General features: G+C 49.1%; 1 protein-coding gene across 1 annotated transcript in view; it reads right to left on the bottom strand.

The window, feature by feature from the left end:
* Window positions 1-1,391: 1,391 nt before the first annotated feature.
* Window positions 1,392-21,693, bottom strand: part of ACTR1A (actin related protein 1A) — a 22,254-nt gene continuing 1,952 nt past the window's right edge. The window contains exons 2-11 of the mRNA XM_023206512.2: window positions 13,201-13,265; window positions 11,092-11,167; window positions 10,192-10,317; window positions 7,953-8,077; window positions 6,507-6,723; window positions 5,378-5,470; window positions 4,185-4,359; window positions 4,021-4,082; window positions 3,316-3,356; window positions 1,392-3,143 (exon numbers count right to left, since the gene is read on the bottom strand). Of these exons, the coding sequence (XP_023062280.1) occupies window positions 3,041-3,143; window positions 3,316-3,356; window positions 4,021-4,082; window positions 4,185-4,359; window positions 5,378-5,470; window positions 6,507-6,723; window positions 7,953-8,077; window positions 10,192-10,317; window positions 11,092-11,167; window positions 13,201-13,265 (1,083 nt within the window). The 3' untranslated portion in view covers window positions 1,392-3,040. The remainder of the gene's footprint in view (window positions 3,144-3,315; window positions 3,357-4,020; window positions 4,083-4,184; window positions 4,360-5,377; window positions 5,471-6,506; window positions 6,724-7,952; window positions 8,078-10,191; window positions 10,318-11,091; window positions 11,168-13,200; window positions 13,266-21,693) is intronic.

The raw sequence follows: 21,693 nt of genomic DNA, 5'->3' as shown, positions 1-21,693 counted from the left end.
CCTGGCCAACATGGTGAAACCCCATCTCTATTAAAAATACGAAAATTAGCTGGACACAGTGGCAGGCACCTGTAATCCCAGCTACTTGGGAGGCTGAGGCAGGAGAATTGCTTGAACCCAGGAGGCGGAGGTTGCAGTGAGTGGAGATTGAGATCGTGCCATAGTACTCTGGACTGGGTGACAAAGTAAGACTTTGTCTCGAGAAAAAAAAAAAGGCCGGGCGCGGTGGCTCAAGCTTGTAATCCCAGCACTTTGGGAGGCCGAGACGGGCGGATCACGAGGTCAGGAGATCGAGACCATCCTGGCTAACACGGTGAAACCCCGTCTCTACTAAAAAAAAAAATACAAAAAACTAGCCGGGCGAGGTGGCGGGCGCCTGTAGTCCCAGCTACTCGGGAGGCTGAGGCAGGAGAATGGTGTGAACCTGGGAGGCGGAGCTTGCAGTGAGCTGAGATCCGGCCACTGCACTCTAGCCTGGGCGACAGAAAGAGACCCCGTCTCAAAAAAAACAAAAAAAAAAAAAAAAAGGCAGAGCTTTGGGAAATCGCTTAATCTTTCCGTAGCTTGAAATCCTTATCTGTAAAATGGACAATAAAAGCACATATACTTTGTAAGGTTATTGGGAAGATTAAATAGGTTATCATTTGTCAAAGACCTGGCAATTTTCCTCTCAAGTGAAGGTTTTAAATGGAGAAGTGATTAATCAGGATATCTGAGCATGGGTCCTGGAAACTGCATTGTAATAAGCTCCCGGCCTTCTTTTTTTTTTTTAGACAGAGTCTTACTCTGTCACCCAGGCTGGAGTGCAGTGGTGCAATCTCAGCTCACTACAACCTCCACCGCCCAGGTTCAAGTGATTCTGCTGCCTCAGCCTCCTGAGTAGCTGGGATTACAGGCGCCTACCACTGTGCCCAGCTACTTTTTGTGGTTTTTAGTAAAGACGGGGTTTTACCATCTTAGCCAGGCTGGTCTTGAACTCCTGACCTCGTGATCCACCTGCCTTGGCCTCCCAAAGTGCTGGGATTACAGGTGTGGTGTGAGCCACCACGCCCAGCCAAGTCCCTGGCCTTCTTATTCATGTGACAGTTTTGAGAATCTTTGATTTCAGGGATGTTGAGAGCCACTCCTGTCATCTGGAGTTGAGTCTCACCCATGGGCTAGAGTGTACACAGGAGTGGGACCTTCTGTTCTTGAACTTATGCTGTGGTGTGATCACCCTTTGCTCCGCATCCACCTGACAGGCTGGGACTTGGGCTATGTCCTGGACAAGGCTGGCTGGTGCAACGATGCCCTCTAGAGGATGGATCAAGCCCTGTCACCACCTCAGATTCAGGGCCTGCTACTCTTCGTCTTCCCACTTGGCCCTGGTGACAGACAGATACAGGCCCAGCTGATGTGTCTATCGGAACGACTTTATTTCAGTACACTGGGCCCCACCAGGCAATGTAGTTTGTGCGAGGCTGTGCGAGGGACAGGCTTGGGCTAAGAGAAGGGAGGTGAGTTGGTTAAGCGCACTGCAGTCCGCGGGGCACTACATTGCTTTCACACATACCTGCTGCTGCGGCCCACACCTGGCAGGGGCCTTTGGTCATAGGACGGCGTGGGGGAGAATACTGTGTGAAGTCTGGGATTGGGGTGGGTCTTGGTGTCACAGGTGAGGGTGCCGGTGAAGACAGGCTGGCACCAGCTTTGCACCATCTAGGCTGAAGGCCTTTGGACCACTCCTAGGAGTCAGGCCTGGCTCCATTAGCTCCTGGCACTCTGGTCTGGCCCTCTCCCTCCTTAACCAAGCAGGTCCACGGTCAAGAATGGCACAAGATCAGCCCAGAGGGGGCCTTCCCACCTCTACAACCTAGTCCCCTGGTCAGCTACAGTGGCAAAAGGCAACTTGGTAAATTGCAGCTTTCTCCAGTCTTAAGGGCACTGGCTCTCCAACACCCCTCCCTTGCTTAGGGGCCTCTGCCAAAGAAAAATTTTACCTCCTGTTTCAGAAAATCTAACCAGTAACCAGCCTGTTGATTCCAGGGCAGTGAGCAAGAGGAAAGGGGAGAAAGAGCCTGGTGGGAGTGTCTTTGAGTGTAGCTTCCAATCTCAAATGGTCCTGCAACCTGTGGACACTGTCAGCTCACCATCAGCTGGGAGAGGTGGGACCCTGGAGGCTAAGCTTAGGTGCTGTAAACATTAGTGTAGCAAGGCAGGAGGCAGTGAGCTCCCTCTCTCCAGCCCCTAACTGAACAAACACTTCAATAAATACAACTGAAGATGGCATTGCAACAAGAATGGATGGAAAGCGAGGACCTGGAACCAGCAGGTGCCTTTAAACTCTCCCAAGGTCCCCAAAAGGGGACTGGGCTGGGAACATAAACTCTGCAGCCATTCAGAGAGAGGACTGCTCCTGCCCTCCTCCAGTGGCCAGTGTGGTCCTGTTCCCTGGTGAACACGAGGGCCTCCTGCTCTCTCCTAGATCCAGTCTCCATAATAGCTCTTGGGGTGCTTTTCTAGCCTCCCAAACCAAAATGGCAACAAAACCAGACAGAACTCAACCCCAGCCCCAGTCCTCAGTGTGCAGTCAGGAGGCATCGATAGTGGAGTGACCAGCAAGGGGAGGCAGCAACTGCCTGGGGCCTCAGGGCACCCTGGGGGTGGGCGTGAGGGTGGGGCCAGCCCAACCAAGGATGGGCAGCAGCAAGGTCTCCCAGGGGATGGGTTACCTCCCTCTGTCTCCCTGTGGTAGTAAACAGAGTCCCCCACAGCCAGCCAGAGGCCACCTAAGGAGGGAGCACAGCCTCTGCCAGCGCTCTTCCCTGTCAGGAGCCAGTTAGCGGTCAACCCCAGGCCTCAGGCTGTCACCATCGCGGGTAGTTCATCGTCCTTTCTGGGCCTGGGGTCCCTGGGCCACACGGCACTCGCATGTGCGCACACATTCATATCCACACACGCACTCACACATACAGGCAGTTCCTCGCAAACACTCCGACTCAAGAAAGCGAGTTTTAAAGTGGAGTTAACTTCAGAGAGAGGTGAAGATGATGTCCCAACATTAGAAGGTTTTTCTGTGGATGGATCGGGCACCGTCTTCCTCATATTCCTTCTTGGAGACCCACATCTTCTTAAAGGTGTCCAGGGAGGCAAGGATGGAGCCCCTGGAGGGAGGAAACCCAGAGGAACCGTGTGAGAGAGAAGTGGGTGTGTGTGGAGCCTACCTGTCCCCTGGGTCCAAACCAAATCAGGCTTTTCTTTAGAGGGATGGGGTGCTGAGGGATTATCGGTGCCATCACTTCCTGTTCCATTCTTACTCCCAGAAGAGCTGCTCACCCAATCCACGTGGAATACAGTCTCTCCTGAGGTGCAGATATCTGCAAAGGTAGGGGGAAAGAGAAATCTGAGACTTCCAATCCTCCCACTCCCTTTCCCTACAACGCTTCTCTTTCTGCCCATGGCAGGGGATACATTTCACACAAGCCTGAAGCTCTGGCCTCTCTGGAGGGCACTGTGGCCAGCCTCCCACTCATCTGGGGAAGTAGGTTTCCAGTCCCCACAGGTCCCAGGGAAGCAGGGGCTATTGGGCGGCCAGGGAGAAGCAGACTCTGTGGCAGGAACTGTACTCCTTCCTTTAGGATCCCTACTCTCCTCAGACAGCCAACCCCCTTCACCTGTCACTAAGGTGGCAGACTGTGTGACAGGGGAGCCACCTGGGCAGGCGGCACAGCAACAGTCAGTCAGTCTCCTCTTAAGATTACAGTTTCCCTGAAAGATCATGCAGGGGGCGCTCTACCTAGTACCCTGCCTCATCTGGGTATTAGAACTGCCTTCCTTTGACGTGAAGAGGGAGAATGAGAACTCAGCCTCCCTGTGGCTGACCTAGACCTCAGGGTCAGTGTACAGGCTGGGAACCTGGTGCTGCTTGTAGAGCCACGGCTGCCTGAAGAGCTTGGGCAAAGCTAGAGGGAAGCTACACCAGGTGGGACTCTGTCCATGGAAGCCCAATTCCACCCAGGCCAGGCCCCACCATGCTCCTACCCTGATCTTCACATCTTTTGGAGCTAGTTTCTTCACTTCACTCAGTAGCCTGTCACCAAAACCTGAACGGGCAAAGAGGAGAACTTCAAGTCAATTCTCGGGGTGCCTGGAGCCAGCAGGAGCCAAACACTTCCAGGGCAAGGTCTCCAAGAGAAAAGACCAACCTTTGAACAGGGTAGAGCCTCCTGAGAGGACGATGTTGGAGAAAAGCGTGCGTCGCAGGTCCATGTCTGACTTCTGGATGGCGAACACCAGGACCTCGTGGATGCCTTCACTCTCCTCTCCAATTAAGTCTGGCCTGAAGAGCAGCTCAGGGGCCCGGAATCGGGAAGGACCAATCTGCAGGTAGGAGGGCCAGCTGAAGATGTCAGAGCTGGGATCAAGGTCCCTTTGGGAGTGGGAATGGAAGAGGCCCCTCTGCACGTCACTTAGTAACTAGGTGGCTATGAAGGCCAGGCTCAAGACAGACTCTACATGTCAAGGGCTTAAAGAAACAAAGATAGGGCTCCTGGAAACTAGTGAGGGGAGGCTCCTATATTTCATTCTTGCTCTGGCATTTTCCAGCCAAGAGGTCTTTGACATCAATACATGGATTTATTTACTCATGGAAACGTCTTCCTAGCAATGGGGGTTCAAAGGAGTGGTAACTCACCCTACACTGCGCCCAGGTGTGGTGAAGGATGGCACTAACCATCCCACTTCCTAATCTCATACCGATGTGGGACAATCCCTTAGCAGCTTCCTCCCCTCTAGCGGGAGGGAGCAAGGTTCCTGCTGCCTCCTCTGCAGGAGACAGGGCCATTCATGCTCAGGAGCTCTGCTGCTCCAGACAGAGGGTGTAAAGCTGGGGTGTCCAATCTTTTGGCTTCCCTGGGCCACAATGGAAGAAGAATTGTCTTGGGTCACACATAAAATACACTAACACTGCCGGGCGCGGTGGCTCACGCCTGTAATCCCAGCTCTCAGGGAGGCAGAGGCAGGAGGATAGCTTGAGCCCAGGAGTTCGAGACCTGCCTGGGTAATACAGCGAGACCCCGTTCTCCACAAAAAGGAAAAAAAAAAAAAAAGACAAAAAATAAAATAAAATAAAATACACTAACACTAATGATAGCTGCTGAGCTAAAAAAAAAAAAAAATTGCAAAAAAAAAACTCATAATATTTTAAGAAAGTTTACCCATTTGTGTTGGGCCTTACTGAAAGCCATCCTGGGACACATGCAGCCCATGGGCCAGGGGCTGGACAAGCTTGGTGTAAAGGGACTGGCCTGCCAGACTTCAGACCTTCATGGGGAATTCTGTTTGGGCCCAGAGCTTCTGTGGACCTAAGGGGAACGAAGAAAGATGGCAGGCCACCTACCTCAATGGTGCTGCCATCAGGCAGGTAGTACTGAGCCTTCTCTGTCTCTAGCGTCTCATCCTTCTGGGGGTTTATGGATAGGTAGCAGGCTCTCTGCAGAATCAAGCAAGATAGTCAGGCTGGCAGGAAACCTGGGGCACACCCGGTCAAAGGCCCAGGGGAGGAATGTGCTGCTGCACAAACCTGTCTAAACACTGTGATGGCCCCAGTGGTCACTATAGCTGCTGCCCAGAAGCAGGAGCAGGGAGGTCTCTGTTGGCCTTCACTGGGTGGCATTTAGCATATGAGTTCTTATCTGCTCCACCTTCCTGGTGGGCAAGCTTGGAAACTTGGCCTCTGGATCCTAGGTCTGAGACCACAACCTAAGTTCAGACCAGGCCCAGGCATCTTTCTCCTTCTACCACTCATATGGTTCTGGTCCTCCTCAGCTCCGAGGTTTCCCTATAGCCACAGGTGGCAGGAGGGTTCTTTTTACTTACAAAGACAAATGTTTTAAATGTATTATGACTTCTTCAAGAATGTTAAAAAGTGAAAATAAAAAAACCAGGACTGGGCGCAGTAGCTCATGCCTGTAATTTCAGTACTTTGGGAGGCTGAGGCGGGCAGATCGCTTGTGGTCAGGAGTTTGAGACCAGCCTGATCAACATGGTGAAACCTCGTCTCTGCTAAAAATACAAAAATTAGTGGGGTGTGGTGGCAGGCACCTGTAATCCCAGCTACTCAGGAAGCTGAGGCAGGAGAATTGCTTGAACCTGGGAGGCGGAGGTTACAGTGAGCCGAGATCGCACCATTGCACTGCAGCCTGGGTGACAGAGTGAGACTCCATCTCAGAAACAAAACAAAACCCTATGTAATTTGCATATAAGGTATAAAAAACATGCTGAGCCTCTATGTAGCCATCACCCAATTGAAGAAATGGAAGCAGCTCTCTTTCCCCTAATAAGACGGCGGCACGTCAGCAAGGCGAATCTGTCAGTGTGAAGTTGGGGAGACCTGGCTGGAAAGAACAGGGCCTCACCAGGGACCCTCAGGTAGATGCCTCACCTGGCTTTACTGGCAGGTCACCAAGGTCCTGGATGCTATGCTCCCAACCCCCACTCCATCCCTAGGCCCAGGGGGCAGCACTTACTTCTTTTATGGCCTTGACAATCTCAAACTCAGAGGATGAGTGGAAGTCGTAGCCCTCCTTACGCAGGTAGAGGCGCAGGAAGCGAGAGACGTCCCGGCCCGCAATGTCGATGCGCATGATGGAGTGGGGCATGGCAAAGCCCTCATAGATGGGCACAGCATGGGTGACACCATCCCCAGAATCCAGCACCACCCCTGTAGTCCTGCCTGTGGCATAACTGAAGCAAAGGGGCAAATCATCACTCAGCACTGCTTCCTCACGCTGGGAAGAAATACACTTCTTTTTAGAGTTCAATGTCAGCTAAACTAAAGCTTGGGCCTGCCTCTCTCCAGGGGCTGTAGAATGGACTGGGTACTAAGGAAGCCTGGGTGTTGGAGCAAGCCATGAAATACCTGAACGGAAGGAGCTGAGCTTCTCCAAGTTCCCTCCAAGCACCCAGAAGAGCAGGCCTTCCTGTCTGAGATGGCCTGGCCTTCAGCTGCTTCAGAGACCCAGCCTAGGGCCAGTTTTAACTCTCTAGACAAAAGGCAAAAACCCTCAAATGCCAACAGGGGCCAGACAGGAAAAGTAAGAGTAAAGAAAAATAAGAATATTTTTCACTTCCATAAAAAATGAAGGCAGGAGAAGACCCTGCCTTACTGGTTTGAGAGCCCGGGGACCTTTGTCAGCCTCCCTCCAAAAAAAGGCAAGTGAGGCAACTGACCCCCTGCTCAGTGCGGGGAGGCCAACAGAGCATGGGCACGCTGTGGGGAGGGTGGGCTTGCCAGCCCCATCTCAAGTGGCAGCCGCTCTTCAGCTCTAGCTGATTTTTGCCCTGTGGGAATGTGTGCCTGGCATTCCCAGATCTTCCCATTTTTTCAGAGAAGCCAAAAATTTGGATCTTGATGGGACAGCTCTTGATTTTTAAATGCTGGCTCATGATTTGTTAATGGGGTCAAATAAATCCCATGTGTAGGTCACTCGTGGATTATCTCTGCCGTAGACCTCATCCTGGTATGAGGCGGGGTAGGAGTGTGACAGGAGCCATGGGGAATGGGAACAAGGACTGTGGTGGCATTCAGATCATGGTTGTCTCAGCAGCCTGGCGGAGCAGCCGGCCACAGTAAGTACTGAATAATAAGCGGACACATTACAGGGGCCTCCGGGAAGAGCTGCTGCAGCATGTGGCTGCCTCGGCAGGCCCAGCCAAGGCCTTGGGGATCAAACCTACAAGGAGTCCTAACACTGGGATATGGTTAATAGCAGCCACATGTCCTCCTTTGCTTTCAACTATGAAGCCTAATTGCTCAATTTCAGCAAAAGCCTCTCTCTCTTTCCTACCATCTTTAACCTTTCCCTAGCAGAGGGGGCTCAAGTTACTCTGAACTATCCCAGAGGGGAGTCAGCCTCAGCTGTGCCAAAGGACTGCTTTCCCTGCAGGGGCCGGGATAGCCAGCTGCTACTCACAGGCTAAGTACAGCTTGCATGGAGATGAAAAGAGCGGGCACATTGAAGGTCTCGAAGAAAACTTCGGCAGCTCGTTCCCGGTTTTTTCGCGGGTTTAAAGGCGCCTCAGTCAGGAGCACAGGATGCTGGTGAAAGGAGCCCGGGAGACAATGAGGCCAAGGCCAGATTTCCATCTTCATTAGTCTTGGGGGAGAAGACCCTGCCTTGCTGGTTTGAGAGTCCGGGGACTTCTGTCAGCCTCCCTCCAAAAAAAGGCAAGCCGTGCCTGTCACCTATCACTACCCAAGTAGGTTTCTCAACTTTTCAAGTTAATGCCCCCTTTAAAATTTCATTCTGTCCTCAGCTGTGCCCCCCAACTCCCCTCTTTGTCCTCCAAGATTGTTATACAGGCCCCTGTGTCTACTGCATATCTCCAGCTGTCAAGAAGATTTTGTGAAACTCTAAATTCCTGCCGCAGACCAGTACCAGTCTGTGACCTGTTAGGAACTAGGCCACACAGCAGGAGGTGAGTGGCAGGTAAGTGAGCACTGCTGTCTGAGCTCCACCTCCTGTCAGGTCATCAGAGGCACTAGATTCTCATAGGAGTGTGAACCCTGCTGTGAACTGCGCATGTGAGGGATCTAGGTTGGGCACTCCTTATGAGAATCGAATGCCTGATGATCAGAGGTGGAACAGTTCTATCCCGAAACCATCTGGCCACCCCAAACCCCCACCCCCATGGAAAAATTGTCTTCCAAGAAACTAGTCCTTGGTGCCAAAAAGGTTGGGGACCACTGCTTTAAAAAAAACTGTCTGAAAACAGCCAGGCACGGTGGCTCACGTCTGTAATCCCAGCACTTTGGGAGGCCGAGGCGGGCAGATCATCTGAGGTTGGGAGTTCAAGAGAGACCAGCTTGACCAACATGGAGAAATCTCGTCTCTACTAAAAATACAAAATTAGCCAGGCATGGTGGTGCATGCCTGTAATCCCAGCTACTCAGGAAGGCTGAGGCAGGAGAATCGCTTGAATCGAGGAGGCAGATGTTGTGGTGAGCCAAGATTGTGCCATTTTACTCTAGCCTGGGTAATAAGAGTGAAACTGCATCTCAAAAAAGCAAGCAAACAAACAAACAAACAAAAAACAAAACTGAAAACATCCCACCTGCACCTGGAAATTGATACACCTAGTCTGCACCTCTCTGCATTTTTTTTTTTTTTTTTTTTTTGAGACAGGGTCTCACTCTGTAACCAGGCTGGGAGTTCAGTGGTGCAATCTTGGCTTACTGCAAACTCGGCAGCCCCAGGATCAAGCTAGTCCTCCCACCTCAGCATTCCAAGTAGTTGGGACTACAGGCATGCACGATTACACCCGGCTATTATTTTTCGTATTTTTAGTACAGATGGCGTTTCGCCACGCTGCCCAAGTTTGTCTCGAACTCCTGAGCTCAAGAGATCCACCCAAAGTGCTGGGATTATAGGCGTGAGCCACAGCGACCGGCCTCCCTTTGCATTTTTGAATGGAGAGTTACTTCCTCACAAGTTAATAAGCACAGGCTGCACACAGTGGCTCACGCCTGTAATCCCAGCATTTTGAGAGGTGGAGGCGGACAGATTGCCTGAACCCAGGAGTTCAAGACCAGCCTGGGCAACATGGCAAAACTTTGTCTCTACAAAAAATACAAAATTGGCCAGGTGCCATGGCTTATGCTGTAATCCCAGCTACTTGGGCGGCTGAAGCAGGAGAATCATTTGAATCTGGGAGGCGGAGGTTGCAGTGAGCCTAGATCATGCTGTTGCACTCCAGCCTGGGCAACAAGAGCAAAACCCCACCACACACACACACACACACAAATTAGCTGGGCATGGTGCAGGGGGTGGGGCTGAGATAGGAGGATTACTTGAGCCCAGGAGGTCAAGGCTACAGTGAGCTACTGCACTCCAGTCTGGGCAAAAGAAGTTAATGAGCACCGGCTCTGAATTCTAAAAGACATAGGTTTGAATCCCATCTCTACTCTTTGTTCACTAGGTGACCTTGGAAATACAACTTGGCTCTTCTGAATTTGTTCCCTTGTTTGTAAAATGAGATAATACTACCTATATCTCGTAGGAATGGTGTTAAGATTAAATCTGAATATGCCTGAAAAGCAAATGGCTCCAGCACTTTTGGCAGTGATCATCATCCTCCTCCTCATCTCTTAGGGTAGGAGTTTCACACAGCTTTGCATACCCTACAGGAGTGCCCTACACACAGGATCCTCACCTCCTCTGAGAAAGTCTGCAGCTGGTCCTTAGAATAGACATATTGCCAGATGCGTTCCATGTCATTCCAGTCCTTGACAATGCCATGCTCCATGGGATAGCGGATTGAGAGCAGCCCTCGGTGCTCCTGGGAAAAGAGAACAGGACTTGCAGCTGCAGTCAGGCTCTGCCCAGGACCCTGCTCTCCCAAGACTGAGCAGTGCAAGCTGAATCCCTCGCAAAGAAGCCTTAGCTTCCTGAGCTCCCACCCTGCTGTCCTTGCCCAGGGCTAAGGGTAGGCACTCATTCTCCAGGTCTATATACTGTTTGCTGCAAACTGCCCTCATTCCTGAGGAGCCAGCAAAGCAGGGGGTTCTGCATGGCCCCTCAGGTGCCCCTAGGGCAAGTGGCAGAAGGCACCTTCCTCAGTGCCTGGTTCCAGGACACAACCTCCTGGCTCCCACCTCTGGGCCTCAGCACTTGAAGCCAAGGATGGCAACAGCGATTCTGCTGTTCTGCTTATGAGAGGCTGCATGAGGGCTCTGCCAAAGCTGTATGAATTAACTCATCCCTAGGGTACCCCAGCCAGGATCTCCCCAATGAATATTGTTTGTGAAAAAAATAACTAACAATTTGATCACTGACAAGGCAGTGACAGAATGCAGAAGACAACAGCCCTGTTTTCTAGACTGGTCTCAGTGTTTCCCAAAGTGAGGTCCCAGGTATTTCTTCTCCAAGACCACAGGCTATTCCTGGGAAAAATAAACCACTAGACCTAGGATGAGAGAATCAAAAGGGAGATTTTCAGAGAAAGTTGCCCCTTTTACTTCTGGGTGTGTCCAAATGTTGGGACACGTTCCATGTGGTGAATAATGAAGGTCCTCTGCTGGCTTGAGGCTTGTTCTGTAGGCCTGGGAATTACCTCGGCTTTGGGGCCAATGAAGATGTCGCCTTCAAGGGCTCCTGCCATGACACGAACATGCTTGGGTCGGCCCACACTAGGAAAGACAGTGAAGAGGACCATCATTTTTCATTTCATGACAGAAAACAGGAAGGATGTATAGATGTACACACACACTCAAATTCTACTGAGATGATCTTCCAGGAGTGAGGTCACAGTTGATTTTGATTTTCTTCTTTATACTTTTCTGTATTTTCCACAATTTCTAAAATGAACATGTATTATATTATTTATATATTATTTCATATTTTATTATATTATAAATTATGAAAACATATTTTTAGAGTATTCAATACCTTTAGTTCTTCTCTTTCTCCAGTGTATGTACAGACCAAGAAAGATGAGAAAATTAGAATTTCTTTTTTTTTTTTTTTTTAGGCCGGAGTCTTGCTCTGTCGCCCGAGCTGGAGTGCAGTGGCGCGATCTCAGCTCACTGTAAGCTCCGCCTCCCGGGTTCCCGCCATTCTCCTGCCTCAGCCTCCAGAGTAGCTGGGACTACAGGCGCCCGCCACCTCACCCGACTAGTTTTTTGCATTTTTAGTAGAGACAGGGTTTCACCGTGTTAGCCAGGATGGTCTCGATCTCCTGACCTCGTGATCCGCCTGTCTCGGCCTCCCAAAGTACTGGGATTACAGGCTTGAGCCACCGCGCCCGGCCGAAAATGAGAATTTCTAAAGGAGTGATTAACTCAAAACATTTTAGTGTCCTTAGTCCCCTTCCCAGGATCTCTATGTAAAACTGTGATGCTGGGCTGGGCTCAGTGGCTCACACCTACAATCCCAGCACTTTGGGAGGCCAAGGCAGGTGGATCATTTGAAGTCAAGAGTTTGAGACCGGCCGGGTGCGGTGGCTCACGCTGTAATCCCAGCACTTTGGGAGGCCGAGGCGGGCGGATCACGAGGTCAGGAGATCGAGACCATCCTGGCTAACATGGTGAAACTCTGTCTCAACTAAAAATACAAAAAATTAGCAGGGTGCGGTGGCGGGAGTCCTGTAGTACCAGCTACTCAGGAGGTTGAGGCAGGAGAATGGCATGAACCCAGGAGTCGGAGCTTGCAGTGAGCCAAGATTGTGCCACTGCACTTCAGCCTGGGCGACAGAGTGAGACTCTGTCTCCAAAAAGAAAGAAAAAAAAAAGAGTTTGAGACCAGCCTGGGCAACATGGTGAAACCCCATCTCTACTAAAAATACAAAATTAGCTGGGCATGATGGCACATGCCTATAATCCCAGCTACTTGGGAGGCTGAGGCACGAGAATCACTTGAACCTACAAGGCAGAAGTTGCAGTGAGCCGAGATCGCGCCACTGCACTCCAGCCTGGGCTACAGAATGAGACTGTCTCAAAAAACAACAACAAAAAAAAACTGTCATGCTACAGATCGGACAGATAGCCTCTTCCTTTCCCTCCCCCTTTAAGCCCTTCCTGTAAGCCTCTGTGTTCTTCTCCTGCCTGCAGTCTCTCTCCCTTAGGAGGAAAGTTCTGAGAAACTCCTCATTAAGATGGTAGAAGGGCTGTAATCCCAGCACTTTGGGAGGCTGAGGTAGCAGATCACAAGGTCAGGAGATTAAGACCATCCTGGCTAACACGGTGAAATCCCATCTCTACTAAAAATACAAAAAAATTAGCCAGGCATAGTGGTGGGCACCTGCAGTCCCAGCTACTCGGGAAGCTGAGGCAGGAGAACGGCATGAACCCAGGAGGCGGAGCTTGCAGTGAGCCGAGACTGCGCCACTGCACTCCAGCCTGGGCAAGAGAGAGACTCCGTCTCAAAAAAAAGATGGCAGATGGGTTAAATGTTAATCCCCAGCCTGGGTGATAGGAGAATTTTAAAAAGAGGGCTCCACCAAGAGGCAATCATCCAAAGCAATGAGTTACCAATGATAAAATTTTTTAGCAACAGATAAAATTGGATTTTTAAAAAGAGGCCTCTGATCTGTGCCTCTCAAATTGTACCATGTAGACAACTGTTTTCCTTTATTGACTCCAAACCCAGCTCCTGTCCCTTATAAGGCTGGACCTATAACAAAGCTGATGAACCTCCAAAACGTCTAAGCTACAGAATGACTTACTAGTTTGGAAAGCAGTATTTGGGGATCTGATCACCAGCAAAACCAGCTTTAATCACACCGGATCCCTGAGGAAAGAGGAGAGAGAATGAGGAGTCAGAACTATCACAATACAAGAGGAAAAATACATTATATGGTACCATTTTTATTTAAGAAAAGAAAGTGGCCAGGCGCAGTGGTTCACAGTTGTAATCTCAACACTTTGGGAGGCAGAGGTAGGTGGATCACTTGAGGTCAGGAGTTTGAGACCAGCCTAGCCACTATGGTGAAACCCTGTCTCTAGTAAAAACACAAAAATTAGCTGGGTGTGTTGGCATGCACCTGTAGTTCCAGCTACTTGGGATGCTCAAGTGGGAGAATCACCTGAACCTGGGAGGCAGAGGTTCCAGTGAGCCAAGATTGTGCCACTGCACTCCAGCCTGGGTGACAGAGTAAGACTCTATCTCACAGGAAAAAAAAACCCAAAAAACAAAAAAACCTAATATTTGTATATAATATATACATTTATTTGAACCTAGAAAAAAGTGAATGCACACCAAAAAAAGGGAAGTGGAAATAGGATAGTGAGGAGGATTCTCACTGTATACTAAACCATATTGTGTGATTTTTCTGTAGTCTCTGACTTTTCTACATTGAACATGTTTTGCTTTGGGAATTAAAAATACTAGTAATGGCCGGGCGCGGTGGCTCAAGCCTGTAATCCCAGCACTTTGGGAGGCCGAGACGGGCGGATCACGAGGTCAGGAGATCAAGACCATCCTGGCTAACACGGTGAAACCCCGTCTCTACTAAAAAATACAAAAAACTAGCCGGGCGAGGTGGCGGCGCCTGTAGTCCCAGCTACCAGTGAGGCTGAGGCAGGAGAATGGCGTAAAACCCGGGAGGCGGAGCTTGCAGTGAGCTGAGATCCGGCCACAGCACTCCAGCCTGGGTGACAGAGCGAGACTCTGTCTCAATAAATAAATAAATAAATAAATAAATAAATAAATAAATAAAAATACTAGTAATAAAGGGAAGAAAAAGACAGAAAACCTGGGGAAAGAAGAAAGTACCTAGAAGCATCAAAGGAGCCAAGTTCAGGAACATAAGGTGGGAAAAGCACGTGATTCCTTGTTACACCACCGAGGGGCGCTTTTAACCTACATTCCCGGCTCAGGCCTGAACTCTCCCAGCTTCCAGGGCCTCTGTGACAGACACCACCATGAGCACTGTCATGCTTGAAACGGACTCCCATGGAACACGTGCTGTCTGGTTCTTATTGCAGGGGCAGAGCACTATGCTTTGGGAGATTTTTGTTGTTTTGTTTTTAACTATGCTTTCCTTTTACTCCTTGGTCTCCTGATGGTAAAGAAAAGCAAAGACCTAAAGCCTCGTCTGAGAAAAGAAGAGAACCACAGTCCTGCCGCTCCAATACTTGGTATGTTGAGTGAGCTGTCCAGAAAAGAATCTAAGTTCTCCCAGCATCTCAGGTACCACCCAGGGCCCAATCAATGTAAACATTGACTATAGACACAGAGACCAACCCTGTGCAGGACAGATGTCAAGGCTTAATATTGCTTGTAGATACACCCTGTCCTCTTCCGTGTTTTTTTCTTTTTTGAGACAGAGTCTCGGTCTGTCACCCAGGCTGGAGTGCGGTGGCACAATCTTGGCTCACTGCAACCTCTGCCGGCTAGGTTCAAGTGTTTCTCCTGCCTCAGCCTCCTGAGTAGCTGGGATTACAGGTGCATACAAAAAAATGCCTGGCTAATTTTTGTATTTTTAGTGGAGACGGGGTTTCACCATGTTGGTCAGGCTGGTCTCGAACTCCTGACCTTGTGATCCACCTGCCTCGGCCTCCCAAAGTGCTGGGATTACAGGCATGAACCACCACACCTGGCCTCCTCTTCTTAACTCTTCTACCACCACACCTGATATCCTCGCCTTTCTAACCCAACATGGTTTGCAGCTGTACCTGTAGCTGGGGCAAGCCTTTTCCTGCTGCCTGTTGACCACTCTCCTGGGGTGGAATGTGGTATTTCCTGACCCCACTCTGCAAGCATTGAACACACCAGGAGACGCTAAGTAGCCAAGGTTATCTGCACCAAAGGCTTCCCAGCAACATGCCTGCTTCCCTCCTTGTTTCTCTTATTCCCCCTCTTCTGCAGGCAGAGGGGGAATGAGACTGGCCATCTGGTGCCTGCCTCTGGCAAGACAGAGGTTGGTGGAGGAAGCAAGTGGTTGAAGGAAGCCGGGCGTGGTGGCTCACGCCTGTAATCCCAGCACTGTGGGAGGCCGAAGTGGGGCAGATCACATGAGGCCAGGGAGTTCAAGACCAGCCTGGACAACGTGGTGAAACACTGTCTCTACTACAAATACAAAAATTAGCGGGGTGTGGTGCTATACATCTGTAATCGCAGCTACTCAGGGAGGCTGAGGCAGGAGAATCACTTGAACCTGGGAGGTGGAGGTTGCAGTGAGCCAAGATCGCACCACTGCACTCCAGCCAGGGAGACAGAGTGAGACTCCATCTCAGAAAGAAAAAAAAAAAAAAAAAAGAAGTGGTTGACAGGCAAAGAAAGTGCTATGAGAGGAGAGCAGGGCAGCCAGTACTCTAAGGGAGCAGGAACCTTTGCCAACAGAAGAGAGTGAAAACAGAAGACAATGTGCAAACTCATTGGTCTGGGCAGTACAACAAGGAGCCTGGAAAAGGTGCAGCTGTCAAGTGAGCTGAAAGACTGGGAAGGAGGGGGAACTTGCCTACAAACCCAAGGGCTCTGAGAGCAAGGCACAGACAAGCAAGAAGGGAACTCCTAGAACTTGTTTGCTCAGGCTTCCAATGATTGCTCACTGCCTTCATCTGGGTGTGGTGATGCCAACAGACTAATTGGGTCTCCTGGCAGAGGTTAAAAACAAGAGAAGATGACAACCTGTCCTTCAGACCCTAGATATTTTTAAGAGATGATTTTCCTGGGTATTTGATTTTTAGTTTACTAGCAAAAGGACTAGAGTCTGGGTAAACAGGCAGATTATGAAGTCAGATTCATTTTTTCTTCTCTGTCCTTCCCAGCACAAAGTATAAAAGGCCCAGTTCAAATATCACCGCCTTCCTCCTGAAGAAAAATCTCCAATTGGAATGAATCTTCCTATTATCTCACAGCAAATTGCCATTACCTGCACCATGAGGTGGCATGCACTTCATTCTGCTTTCTATTACAATGTAAGGTTTCCACTTTCGTCTCTCTTCAGTCGAAGTTCCTTAAGGGTAAAGTACATTTCGGCAGTATCTGGCATTTGCTGGGTACTCAACAGATGCTTGCTGAGTAAAATTAAAATCAAGTGCAAATGACTGGCAGATAGAACCTAAAGTATGGAACCTGAATGACCAGCTGAAATGACAGAAGCCCCAGGCAGAGGTGGTTCAGGAAAGGGGAAAGCAGCACTGGGAGTGATGCACAAGATGGAACCAGACCCAGCGTGTCCTTGCAGCCCCAAAGCAGGCCTGCCAGGTCAGTCATAGGGTGAAGAATCAGTGGAGAATGAGGAGCAGCTGAGCTGCCTCGATTCTGCTCAAGACATACAAATTCTGCTCAAGAGCATACAAAAGGGTTACGTCCATTTCTTTAAGAGTATTTACAACTAGGAACTGTGTACCTGGCAAATAAGCTGCCATTGTCTTTGTTATTCACTCTGGCAAGGCCAAATGAACATGCCTGGTAGAGGCTCCTTGAGTAGTCTCGGCTGGGTGTGGTGACTCATGCCTATAATCCAAGCACTTAGGAAGGCTGAGGCGGGCAGATCACTTTGAGGTCAGGAGTTTGAGAGCAGCCTGGCCAAAATGGAGAAACCCCATCACTACAAAAAATACCAAAAGGCCAGGCATGGTGATTTTGCCTAGGAAGACTGCCTGAGCCCATGAGGTCAAGACCAGCCTGCACAACATGGCGAAACCCTGTCTCTACAAAAAATACAAAAATTAGCTGGGCATGGTGGTTACGTGCCTGTGGTCCCAGCTACTCAGGAGGCTGAGGTCAGAGGATCACTTGAGTCTGGGAGGTCAAGGCTGCAGCAAGCTGTAATTGCACTGCTGCACTCCAGCCTGGATGACAGAGTAAGACCCCGTATCAAAACCAACCAACCAACCAACCAAACAAACAAACAAAAAGTATGGCTGGGTGCAGTGGCCCACATCTGTCACCCCATCACTTTGAAAGGCAGATGCGGGAGGACTGCTTGAGGCCAAGAGTTCGAGAGACCAGCCTGGGCAACATGGCAAAACCCCATTTCTACAAAATATTTATTTTAATTTAATTTAATTTTTTGTTTTGAGATGGAGTCTGGCTCTGTCACCCAGGCTAGAGTGCAGTGGCACAATCTCGGCTCACTGCAACCTCCGCCTCCTGGATTCAAGCGATTCTCCTGTCTCAGCCTCCCGAGTAGCTGGGATTACAGGCATGCGCCCCCAAGCCCGGCTAAGTTTTGTATTTTTAGTGTAGACGGGGTTTCACCATGTTGGCCAGGCTGATCCCTAACTCCTGATCTCAAGTGATCCACCCGCCTTGGCCTCCTAAAGTTCTAGGATTACAGGCATGTGCCACCATACCTGGCCTAAAAAATATTTAAAAATTACTCGGGCGTGGTGGTGCGGGTCCATGGTCCCTGCTATTTGGGAGGCTGAGCCCAAGAGGTCAAGCCTGCAGTGAGCCATGATCTCGCCACTGCACTCCAGACTGGGCGATAGCCGTGAGCCTCTGCCTCAAAAAATATATATAAAAAAATTAAAATAAGGCCAGGCGCAGGGGCTCACACCTGTAATCCCAGCACTTTGGAAGGCCGAGGCGGGCGGATCACGAGGTCAGGAGATTGAGACCATCCTGGCTAATACAGTGAAACCCTGTCTCCACTAAAAAACATAAAAAATTAGCCAGTCAAGGTGGTGGGCGCCTGTAGTCCCAGCTACTCGCGAGGCTGAGGCAGGAGAATGGCGTGAACCCGGGAGGCGGAGCTTGCAGTGAGCCAAGATTGCGCCACTGCACTCCAGCCTGGGCGACAGTGCCAGACTCCCTATGGAAAAATTAGCTGGGCGTGGTGGCATGCGCCTGTCGTCCCAGCTACTTGGAGGCTGAGGCAGGAGAATCTCTTGAACCCACGTGGGGGAGGTTGTAGTGAGCCGAGATTGTGCCACTGCAATTTAGCCTGGGTGACAGAGAGAACCTCCGTCTCAAAAAATAAAATAAAAATAAAAATAATAAATACAATTTATTTATTTATTTATTTTGAGACAGAGTCTCGCTCTGTCGCCCAGGCTGGAGTGCAGTGGAGTGATCTTGGCTCACTGCAAGCTCCGCCTCCCCAGTTCATGCCATTCTCCTGCCTCAGCCTCCCGAGTAGCTAGGACTGCAGGCGCCCGCCACCATGCCTGGCTAATTTTTTCGTATTTTTAGTAGAGACGGGGTTTCACCATGTTAGCCAGGATGATCTCCATCTCCTGACTTCGATAAATACACAAATTTTTAAAAATCAGACTATCTGGCAACACTAAGTCCATATTCCTGCATGGGGACAATTGGATAGAAATCAGAAGCAGTTAACACTTTGGTCAGGTGATGCTCAATTCAATGCACCTTTCAGATTTCCCAGTCTGGAAGAGGTGCCTTTCAGGCTATTCTCTCTCTTCTCTTTTGAGTATATTTCCATTCCCGCTTGGCCTCTGCAGGCATTGAGTTTGAGATCCCTATTCTAGGCATTTCCAGCCACTAATTGGTGACATTTCTTCTTCCACATAGTATCTGATTTCTTTTTTACCCTCAGAGGACTTAGCTCAGTGTGAAACACATCCTTGGCTTGCAAAATACATGTAATTGAACAGTGAAAATATCTTTATAAGTCACCTCTTTTTCACCTTTTCTGTCAAGCTAGGGATGGATTCCTGCTAAAGCTGTACAACCAACAACCTGAATATCACAGTGCAAGTGACAGTGTTAGATAAATACATTGACTTCATTTCCTCAGCTAATTCTAGTGTCCCTAAAAACTTAAGTGAATCAGCATTAGTAGGATCAGAAAAGATGATGACAAATTATTAAAAAAAAAAATTTCTTTTGAGACAATTAGTGAAATCTGAACATTGACTAGATAACTAATAAGATTAAGGGGTTCTTGTTAATCTAATTAGGCATGATAATAGTATACTGATTATGTTTTTAAATGAGTGTGGGGCTGGGCGTGGTGATTCACGCCTATAATCCCAGCACTTTGGGAGGCTGAGGTGGGTGGATCCTTCGAGGCCAGGAGTTCAAGACCAGCCTGGCCAACATGGCAAAACCCCATCTCTACTAAAAATACAAAAATTAGCTGGGCATGATGGTGCATGCTGCTCAGCTACTCAGGAGGCTGAAGCAGGAGAATTGCTTGAGCCCTGGAGGTGGGGGTTGTGGTGAGCATCACTGCACTCTGGCCTGGGCGACACAGTGACTTCATCTCAGAAAAAAAAAAAAAAAAGAATGTGGGAGAGGGAAATGGGCAGGAATGTAGTTGAAAAGATTGGCCAAGAGTTTGATAACTGTTACAGCTAGGTGATGGGATATATGGATGTTCCTTACACTATTCCTTCTCCTTTTGTATGTTTGAAATTGCTATAATAGGGGCTGGGCACGGTGGCTCAAGCCTGTAATCCCAGCACTTTGGGAGGCCGAGACGGGTAGATCACGAGGTCAGGAGATCGAGACCATCCTGGCTAACATAGTGAAACCCCGTCTCTACTAAAAAATACAAAAAACTAGCCAGGCGAGGTGGCGGGCACCTGTAGTCCTAGCTACTCGGGAGGCTGAGGCAGGAGAATGGCATAAACTCGGGAGGCAGAGCTTGCAGTGAGCTGAGATCCGGCCACTGCACTCCAGCCCGGGCGACAGAGCGAGACTCCGTCTCAAAAAAAAAAAAAAAAAAAAAAAGAAATTGCTATAATAAAAAGAGATAACAGTAAGATGATAGCACTTAAGTAAACTTTCAAAACACAAACAGCACACTCCCCTACCTAACTTAAATGCATATGTACATAAAAAATTAAAATGGATCTAGGCATGGTGGCTTGCTCCTCCTGTACTCCCAGCTACTTGGGAGGCTGAGGCAGGAGGTTTGCTTGAGCTCAGGAGTTTGAGACTGCAGTGAGCTAGGACTGCAGCACTGCACTCTAGCCTGGGTGATAGAGTGAGACCTCATTTCTAAAAAAAAAATTTTCTCCTGACTTATCTTCCTGAGTATAAAAGGAGGACAACTTTATGATGATGTTTTGGGGGTTATTTGTAAAATAGAGAGAAAGGATAGGGTTGCTAGGCACAGTGGCTTATGCCTGTAATCCCAGCACTTTGGGAAGCTGAGGTGGGAGGACTGCTTCAGCCCAGGAGTTCTAGATCATCCTGGGCAACATAGGGAGACTCCATCTCTACAAATTAAAAAAAAAAGGCCGAGCAGGTGGTACATGGCTGTAGTCCCAGCTACTTGGGAGGCTGAGGTGGGAGGATTGCTTAAGTTTGGCAAGTTGAGGCTGCAGTGAGCTTTGATTGTGCCACTGAACTCCAACCTGCGCAACAGAGTGAGACCTTGTCTCAAAAAAAAAAAAAAAGATAGGGTTGTGGAAGTGTACAAAGAGTCTTCAATTATATCTGTAATGTTTTATTTCCTTAAAACATGAAGGTGGATGGGAACACTAAAGCAAAAACAAATACTGAAGCAAATATGGCAGCATGTCAATATTTATTAAATCTGGGTAGTAGACACATGCTACCCGGGTGCTTGTTATATACCACACAGAATTTTTCTGTATGTTTAAAGTGTCTCTCTTTTTTTTTTTTTTTTTTTTTTTTTTTTTTTAAGGGGGCTGAAGCAGCGCAATATCCAAAGCAAAACAAACAAATGCTTAGCTTATTGTTGAACTTCTGAAAATCCTGCATTTAGGTCCATATAGTCACAAAGACAGTTTTAAGTTTGACAAGAATGTTGATCCATTTTAGGTATAGGCAAAACTGTAAACTTAGAGGTTGTTTTTTTAAATAGGCTGGAGTGAGGTGCACGATCTCACTGCGGCCTCAAACTCCTGGGCTCAAGTGATCCTCCCATCTCAGCCTCCTACAAGTGCATGCCACCAAGCAAGCCTCGCTAATTTTTTTTTTTTTTTCTAAGTAGAGATGAAGTCTGACTATGTTGCCCAGGCTGGTCTCCAGCCTGGCTTGGGAGGCCAAGGTGGGAGAATCGCAACAGCCCAGGAATTTGAGACCAGCCTGGCCAACATGGTGAAACCTTTCCTACAAAAAATACAAAAATTAGCCAGGGGTGGTGGCGCGTGCCTGCAGCCCCAGATACTCGGGAGGCTGAAGTGGGAGGATCACTTGATCCCAGGAGGTTGAGGCTGTAGTAAGCTGTGATCGCGCCACTGCATTTCAGACTCAGCAACAGAGCGAGATCCTGTCTCCAAAAAGAGGAAGGAAGGAAGGAAGGAAGGAGGAAGGAAGGAAGGAAGGA

Source organism: Piliocolobus tephrosceles, chromosome 9 (genome assembly GCF_002776525.5).
Source record: "Piliocolobus tephrosceles isolate RC106 chromosome 9, ASM277652v3, whole genome shotgun sequence".
In the NCBI taxonomy this organism is placed as follows: domain Eukaryota; kingdom Metazoa; phylum Chordata; class Mammalia; order Primates; family Cercopithecidae; genus Piliocolobus; species Piliocolobus tephrosceles.
The sequence above is the reverse complement of the archived record's forward strand: the minus strand, read 5'-3'. Positions and strand labels throughout refer to the sequence as shown.